This window comes from Culex quinquefasciatus, chromosome 2 (assembly GCF_015732765.1).
Source record: "Culex quinquefasciatus strain JHB chromosome 2, VPISU_Cqui_1.0_pri_paternal, whole genome shotgun sequence".
Classification (NCBI taxonomy): domain Eukaryota; kingdom Metazoa; phylum Arthropoda; class Insecta; order Diptera; family Culicidae; genus Culex; species Culex quinquefasciatus.
In genome coordinates, this window is record NC_051862.1 from 78,194,775 (window position 1) to 78,203,723 (window position 8,949).

Here is an 8,949-nt window from a genome sequence, read left to right on the forward strand (position 1 = left end):
TGTTAGCCCTGAGCTATAATCCCAGAGGCCAACAGCTCATATTACAGGATTGACTTTAGGTATAAATATAAGCCATCTCATTGACAAATATCTAGCAACTGGTGAAGAAATTGCACACTAATGACCAAAACCACCATCAGAACGTTGAATCATCAGACAGTGTTCAAGGCACACAAGCGATTTCCATTAAGATGAATCCGAATAACTGTGTCACTCTTAAAAGCTGATAAGGTCGATAGAAACTATCTCAAAATAACAAAATTGGGTATAAAAGCAAGTCTTTGCCGAAAATGTCAGTAAGTTAGAGTAGTACGCACAACACATCGGTATTTCCTAGGTAATATAGGCACACAATGTTACCGTACCTGTTGCTAGTTTTGCTAGCGTCAACTGCGGCTGAGAGAGATCCACGATGTGCCCGGTACACACGTGGTGCGCAGGCACGCACGTTGCCCCATGATACGGACTGCACCAAGTTCTACATGTGTGATATCCAGGGCAATGCGCTGGAGATGAAGTGTCCCAAAAATACATTCTTCAGTGTTGATAGTGGCATTTGCACGTTTGACGATTCCGCGTGCTCTGGAGGGGGAAGTGCTCCCGTGGTGAAACCTATGTTACCGATCATCAACAAGGTACCTGTTGCTGAGAGCAACAATGTTTTCAAGCCTACCTTACCGATTAACAGCAACGTAAATGTTGTTAGCAACACCAAACCAACTTTGCCGATCATCACCGGAGTGCCTGTTGCTGAGAATAGCAACAAAGATAGTGTGGAAACAGGAATCCAGAATAACATACAGAAACCTACTTTACCGATAATCACCGATTTAAACGTGGTTGAAAATAACAAACCTTTTTTGCCGATCATCAACGGAGCACCTTTTGCTGAGAATAACAACAATGATCTTGTGGGATCAGGAGCTCAGAACAATGTGTTGCGGCCAATATTACCGATAATAACCAATCTAAATGTTGTAGAAAATACCAAACCTACGTTGCCGATCATTAATGGATCACCAGTTTCTGAGAATAACAGCAATGATCGAGTAGGATCAGGAGTTCAGAACAATGTGTTGCGTCCTAACCTACCGATAATCACCCATGTAAACGTTGTTGAAAACATCAAACCCACGTTGCCTGTCATTAACGGATCACCAGTTGCTGAGAATAACAACAAAGATCGTAGGGAGACAGCAGTTCAAAACAATATGGTGCATCCTTCTCTGCCGACCATCAATAACGTGAATGTTGCTGAAAATAGCAACAAAGATCACGTAGCATCTGGAGTCGAGATCAACGTTGTGAAACCAACTTTACCGATCATCAACGTTGTTCCGATAGTTGCAAACAACAATCAAGATCGTACAGCACCCCAGAACAGCATTGGTCTATTGAAACCTACATTGCCGATCATCAGCAACGTTCCAGATAACAATAACAACAAAGAACGTGCAGCTGCACTGGGACCGGTAAGAGAAATGACTTAACGTTGCTTGCATGATCTTTTAAATTGTTATTCAATGTATTACAGATCTGCAGAAATAAAAATAATGGAGTCAAATTTCCATTGATTGAAGATTGCTTCTCCTATGTGATTTGTATACAACAAAAAGCTTCCATCTTTACCTGTCCTGATGGGTTGGCGTATGACGCTAAAGGTGCCAAGTGTTCTGATTCAATCAAGTGTGAGATGCCCAAACCAAAGCCCCCACCGAAACCCACCCTAACACGACCGGAAAAGCCAGAGGTCGTCCAACCTCAAGTTCCAGTCAACCAAACCCCTGGACACCCAATGCTTCCACCACTAAACCCGATTCTACCAATGCCTGAGCTTCCAGTGATTCAACCTCAAGTCCCAATTTACCCTAAGCCAGATCTCCCAGTAGTCATACCTCAAGCTCCTATTCGCCCCAAGCCCGAAACTCCAGCGTTTCCACCCCAAGCACCAATCCTGCCGTTGCCTGAGCTTCCAGTCATTAAACCTCAAGTCCCAGTCAATCCAAAGCCTAATCTTCCAGAAGTTTTGCCTCAGGTTCCTACTCGCCCCAAGCCCGACCATCCCGTAATCCCTCCTCAAGCTCCAATCCTCCCGATGCCCGGACTTCCAGTGCTCCCTCCTCAAGCACCAATCCTGCCAACTCCTGAGCTGCCCGTAATCCCTCCCCAAGCTCCGATCTTACCGATGCCGGAACTTCCCGTCATACCGACGGATCCACCCAAGGACACTATATCGGGGCCAATTTTCATGCCCTACAGCGCCCCGCGTCTCGTCCAGGACTCTCGCTGCAGTGATCGTTCTGCGCTGAACTCATCGATAATGCTGCCGGCGGTACACGATTGCACCAAATTTGTCGTCTGCGTCGGAAGCATGGCCTACGAGAAGCAATGTCCCGTGGGTCAACACTGGAGCACGGAGCGCAACTACTGTGACTTTATTGATCGGGCAAAGTGTTTGGCGTAAAAACGAATGAAAGATTAAACTTAACAACCTGTTCATTACCAGTTACATGTAGAACATTGAACATAAATTTGAAAAATTTGGCTACAATAACTAATTTCTACCAAAAACAATAGAAAAATACAAACTTAAACAAAACCAAAATGAAAAACTCAAAACTAACAATGTTTTATAATTTTACCTTCATATAAAAACCACATGCATCTTAGAACTGTTATTCTTATGTACAAAAAAAATGTGATATCTTGAAAATATAATTCAACAGATTTTTAATAATTTATTGAAATGTTTGTATCAAAATCGATATAACAGAGCGCACCATAAGACCGCATTGCATCAAATATATGGTGAATTGGGACAACTGTTTTAGCAATGCTGTAGGCTAAAATTTTGATATTTTGGAGTGGTTTCGGTTAGATCGGATTCAGAACAACAAAATGTGTAGGTATACATTAGGGTGCCCTGAATATGGGACATTTTCTTAAAACCGCGCTCCACAAGCTATCTATTGTGTTTTCAGCTATTTTAGAAAAGAAAAATCGGTCAGCATTTACCCATTGATACTCGAAGGAGAAGTTTGAATGGGAAAAATCGAAAAAATATATGAAAACCCATATTTTCTTTCGGTTTGGTCTGCAGGGTGCGCTACTTTCATCCAAATATTCCCAAAAGTGTGATACTAACCAAAAAAATAATGCTCTACAACTTTGTTGAACAATTCAAAGCTGTATTACTTGATCCAAAACTTGATTGATCCGTTATTAGCGATTAAAAAAAGCCATTTTTGTATAAAAAGATTTTTTTTCACCAGTTTTAAGCTAGGGTATCAAATGGGTTAATCTCAACCAATTTCGCTCAAAATTTGCACAGATGCTTAAAATAACCCAAAGTACCGATTTCCGCTTGTGGACATCCCTAATGTACATCTATTTTCAAATTTATGTTTTTAACTGTAAGAAAGAAATTACCTCTACAACATAAAAAAGTCAGCAAGTTCGAGCCACTAAGCTTGAAGAAAAAGTTAATTCATCATCAAAATTTTAATCACCATGCGTCTCCATAAAGATAGTATCCAATTATGTACTTTTTGCTGGAAGCACATGATGCTCTAAGCTCGATTACTGTATCTTGAAATGATGAAATTTTATAACTTGTAGTTGTTTTTACATAAATATAGACCGTAATTTCAAATCCAGCTAAAACTTTTATTCTCAGTTTGGTTTTAAGACCATCCTGGTCTTTTTTATGTAAATGCTCTGAGGATGTACCACAAGGAACAGAAATATCGTCGGATTTTCATCGTAATTTTTGTTCCAGTGGTTTGGAATATTTCCAAGTGGCCAAATTTAGACACCTAAAGCTATTCAAAGTCTAGGCAATACTGGATTGGCCTCTTTGTACGTATTACAAAACCCTAATTTTTCAGCTTTTTTTCTGCTAGTGTGTGTGTGTGTGTGTGCAACCAACCAAACGGGACCACGCGGTCGCTTCTTACAAATTGAGTTGTTTCCATGTATTTTTTTTTAGATCTACATTCTATACATGCAAATAACTCGCATAGGCATTTGGATGGTATTAGCTCTGCCGAGCTTCGGTGACCCATTTCTACGCTGGCTAGCCGAGCGCGAGGTCCCTCAGCTTGAGTCGACACTATGCCCGACCCTGAAGAACGTTTGCATCGATCGGATTCAAACGTTATTTAGAACTTCCGAACCCTTGTCAAATTGGGGGATGGCGTCGCTATTTTTAGACCACGTTTTCCACTTTTTCTCATCGAAACCGACTACTTTATCGACTTTATTTTGCTGGGCGAGATAGGACGCCGTCTATTTTTAGACGATGACTCAGCACTTTTCCACTCTTGCACTTCAAAAAACCAGATGGCAGCACGATGTAACGCCACGTCCCTATGGACAAGGACCCAACGCGTATATAGTAACAGTATTCCTAATTCCAGAAATAGCCTACCAAGTCGCGATGGCCTAGTGGTTAGCATTTTTGCTTACCAATCCAAAGGACGGGGGATCAAACCCCAATTCGAACGACTTTGATCTTTCGTTCATGTTCAGAGTTTCAAGATTTATATTTCCTATAATTTCTCGTTGGGAGCAGATGGGAATCGAACCCAGGACCATTCGCTTACATAGCGAACACCGTAACCAGTCAGCCACGGCTGCTCTTATTTTTATCAGCTTTTTTTCTGCTAGGGTTCAATAATTGGTTCAATATCTCAACATTTTCTTGATTAGGTCCTATAAACAGATGTAAACATTGAGTGTATCCCTTTCACACCTTATGTGAATGTCCATCGGAGTAAGTGGGATACACTCAATGTTTACGTTTGTATATTGGACATAATCAAAAAAAGTTTCTAATTGTCTTACCTACTTCGACATAACTCAAATCGACGTCGTCGTGCTATCATGTCGCACCCGCCATTTTGACGTTCCGAGAAAAAAGCGTTTTAATGTTTGACCTTGAATAAACAAAAACGAAAGCACGCAATGTAAACAATAACAAACACGTTTTGTTTGGCTGACCATTCTGTGCATTGTCCCGAAGTTTGGTTGAAGTTGGTTGCTGGAGTCCCGAGTTATAATTAAAAATGTTTACGGTAGTCTAACTTGTACGTGCGTCAAACGCATCCTGACCTGAAATCCCTTTGGCCTTTGTCGCACTTACATCAATTTTCAGGGAGTGACAAGATAGCACGACAGGATTGAAACTTCTTTTATATGTAGAGTGACAAACATTTTCGGAGCTATTTTGGTTTTCATTGAATATCTCAGGATTGAAATCGAATTTTGGGGATCTGTGAAGGTCAAAAGATGAGGCATTGTGAGCTGCACAAAATGGCGTTCTTAACTCAATTTGGCCCAAAATGCACGTACGACAAGTTAGCACGATGGTGACGAAATATCGAAGGATTTTGTCCACAAAGAAAAAAAATGTTTTTTATTCCAAAATCGATGCATTTGCGGATCAAATCCTTTAAATAATTTGATTGTATTTAATAAAATCTAACTTTGTTATGTAAAATTTTGTAAGTGTGTTTGTATGTGACCAATAATGTCACTCAGTTTTCTCAGCACTGGCTAAACCGCTTTTGACCAAACCAGGCGCATTCGACTTGGTTTAGGGTCCATACGGTGTTATTGAATTGTTTGCAGTTTCGACAAGTAGTTCAAAAGTTATGTATAAAAATGTGTTTTCGCATATTTTCGGAAGATGAATAAATGGCAGTAAACTAAACCAAACATCATCATGTTATACATCGTCAGTTAGGTAATTGAAAGACCTTTCCAACGAGTTCAAAACATTGATAATCTGGCAACCCTGTCTCGAGTTATAACCACTTAAGTGATATTCATGTACTTTGTTGTAGCCGGATCTCACTTTAATGTATGCAAACATTGTCCGGATCCATCATCCGACCCATCGTTGGTAAGGTAATCAAAATACCTTTCCAACGAGTCGAAAACATTGAAGATCTGGCAAACCTGTCTAGAGTTCTGACCACTTAAGTTATATTTTTGTACATTTTTTAAGTCGGATATCACTTAAATGTATGTGAACAATGTTATCCGACCCATCGTTGGTAAGGTAATCGAAAGACCATTCCAACGAATCCGAAACATTGTTAATCTGGCAACCCTGTCTCGAGTTCTGACCACTTAAGTGATATTTATGTACTTTTTTGTAGCCGGATCTCACTTAAATGTATGTAAACACCATCGTTTGTAAGGTAATCGAAAGACCATTCCAACGAAACCGAAACATTGAAGATCTGGCAACCCTGTCTTAAGCTATGATCGCTTATGAGCCCTTGAGTGATATGTGTGTTTTTTGTATTCCGGAACTTAACGCAAATAGAAGAAATTTGTGTCCAAACCCATCATATCACATATCACCCATTGCTGGAAAAGAGTGAGGAAGGCACCAACCACATAGGTGGATTAAGTTAGTTTTTTATAAACCATCAACAGGAGGTGAGACTAAATCTTAGGATGTAACAAAACGGGTAAATTTTTCGAACATTTTTGGGCTTGGGCCACGGTGACAGGACCTGGCGCTTTAACGTTGAACTTTAAATGGGATTATCCCGTTAAATGGCTGCGTGTTGTTTGATTACCAGTTTTGAGACCCTTAAAGAGTTTTGAATTTTTCAAAAACCTCACGGGCTGATAGTTTGTGTTCCAGAAAACAACTTTGCTGAAGAGTGCGAAAAGCTTCGTCAACTAAAGAATGTTACTGAATTTATAACAACCGCCGCTGAAAACTTCAACTTTTTCTTCAAGTTCTTCTGGCAACCATCAGCATGCTTGGTTGAATGAGCATCGCGATGCCTAAGTGTAGCAAGAAACTGGCATTCAAGCTGTATCCTCTAATCACAAATAACAAGAAAGATAACTCCATTTAAAAATATTTGAAAAAAGCATTACAGATTGATTTGAATAATAAATTGTGTGGTGGCCGTCTACATGAGCATAAATGATATTTTTTATTAAAACCTTGGGATACATCACCGGCCCTGCCTCAACTCAAACTGAAACAAAATCGGCTGAAGTTGTTGCTTTTTATTCGTAAATAACTTGATAGCTTTTATCTTATCTATAGAGCGGAAATGTTTCACTCTGTAGCATTGGAGAATCTGGGATCGGTATCAAATATACATTCGCATTGATACTGGAACAAGGACTATGGCTCGATTTAATTTTTTTTTTTGTGAGAGCTGTCGGCAAACTCGCATGAAACTTCTGCCTTATGTAGTAATGTTATGTTAAAGAGCTACAGAGCAATATTCGACAGTACAAAAAACATTTCAGTTAAAACCCTGACTGCACTGAGCAATCTCCGGCTTGTCGCACACCTTGGACCGCTCGTTAAAGTGCAGCCCGATCGGGCAGACAAACTCGCAGATGGTTCCCTGGAAGCAGCTGAAGAACTTGGTGCAATCGTTGTGTCTCATTAGCTGGTTCATCCTGCCGTCGCCGTCCGGGCACTGCTGCGCCTCGAAGCAGGTGTTGATGCGGATGCTCTCCGGAGTCGGGGCATTTGGTGCCTTTGTTGGCTCTTCACGGGGTTCTATCGGCTCAGCTGGTTTTATTGGTTCGTCACGGGTTTCCGGATAAAGGTCGGACACTGCGTATGGTCCCGAGCATCTTATGGATTTGTCACAGCACGCAACTTCTGGGAACTCGCATCGATTCATAGCTACGCTAAAGTGTTGTCCTTGGGGGCACGGCAGTTCGCAGGCCTTGCCGTACGAGCACTTGTAGAACCGGTTACAATTGGTCGGATGGGGCAGATGAGTTGGATCGAACGGGTTTTCATACAGGGAACATCTGACATCTGGGATGCAGCTGCTCATTGGCACTTCCAAGTTGGTACGGGCACATGGTATCGACGTGTCACAGCATGCCGCATCCTGGTAATCACATCGGGATTGTTGGGCGTTGAAGTGAAGACCCGGTGGACAGTCTACCTCGCACGCCTCTCCTCCACTGCACATGTAAAACTTTTCACAGCTTGAATGCTTCAAGAACAGAGGCTTCTCAGAATTCAGGACTTCACTGGAAGAACAACGGCTGTCCACTACACACCCTGGCCGGGCTGAGAGCCATACTTGACCATTAAATTCATCAATGTCCGGAGGATTTCCCAAGCCTCCCATGGACGGTTGACCAAGAGATATATCTTCAGAGGGTTTCGATGGAATTGATGGTGATCCGTTGTACTCAGGTATGACTTGTTGTGTCCCTTGACCCAAGTTGTTGATATTCGGATTAACCGTTTCTTGTATCACTGTTGGTCTCGGATTCACTACAGGTTTTTGACCCTCCAAACCAACAAATGTGGAGTTATGCAAAGCGCCAGGCATCCAATCCCCACCGGAAGTTATGTCTCCAATAGGCGGGTACATTCCAGAACCTCCCGAAGGTTGATTCGATCCCTGCGTCGTCGGCCCCGTACAAGCCACATCTCGGCTGCAGCATGCCACGTGGGGATAGTCACAGGTCAGCAGAATCGGGTTGAAGTGCAAATTCGCCGGACAGTTGTACTCGCAGGCTTTCCCGAGAGCACACTTGTAAAATTTACCGCAGTCCGGATGGGGCACCAGAACGGCCGAATCTCCTGTATCGAACCGCGGGCAACGTGGATCTATTGCACAGTTTCCACCGTTTTGAGCTGCGATGCTTGGAATGCACGCTTGGACTGCAATACAAATTGGAATGCACCACCGAATGAACCGTTTTATTTTCGTCATTGTCAAAGCTTCAACAATACTAGTTAACCAAAGTAAAATTCATCACTTTTATTCAATTCGGATGATTTTGGTTCAACCGTGCTCCGTTGGAAACTAGTACTAAACATCATGTAAAATCCATTAGTACAAATACACTCCTACATGCGGTACCTTTAATGTACTTTGCCATGTTTATTTGTTTAGGCTAAAATGTGTTAAAAAGTTTGTGTAAAATGCGTTA

At 41.7% G+C, this 8,949-nt stretch overlaps 2 protein-coding genes across 2 annotated transcripts; one reads left to right on the forward strand and one right to left on the reverse strand.

Moving 5' to 3' along the window:
• Window positions 1-304: 304 nt before the first annotated feature.
• LOC6040071 (serine/threonine-protein kinase pakG) lies at window positions 305-2,535 on the forward strand. Its single transcript, XM_038257590.1, has 2 exons — window positions 305-1,472; window positions 1,535-2,535. Exons 1-2 carry the CDS (start codon window positions 354-356, stop codon window positions 2,462-2,464), a joined length of 2,049 nt encoding a protein of 682 aa, XP_038113518.1. The 5' UTR covers window positions 305-353; the 3' UTR covers window positions 2,465-2,535.
• A 4,488-nt stretch (window positions 2,536-7,023) lies between these two features.
• On the reverse strand, window positions 7,024-8,738 carry LOC6040073 (chondroitin proteoglycan 2). The gene has a single exon (XM_038257591.1). It carries the CDS (start codon window positions 8,727-8,729, stop codon window positions 7,284-7,286), a length of 1,446 nt encoding a protein of 481 aa, XP_038113519.1. The 5' UTR covers window positions 8,730-8,738; the 3' UTR covers window positions 7,024-7,283.
• Between the last annotated feature and the right edge of the window lie 211 nt (window positions 8,739-8,949).

Bases quoted from the DNA above. Each gene is read 5' to 3' on its own strand.
- LOC6040073 (XM_038257591.1), bottom strand. From the start codon at position 8,729: ATGACGAAAATAAAACGGTTCATTCGGTGGTGCATTCCAATTTGTATT.
- LOC6040071 (XM_038257590.1), top strand. From the start codon at position 354: ATGTTACCGTACCTGTTGCTAGTTTTGCTAGCGTCAACTGCGGCTGAG. The intron at 1,473-1,534 runs GTAAGAGAAATG...AATGTATTACAG, and splicing joins GTGCAGCTGCACTGGGACCG to ATCTGCAGAAATAAAAATAA.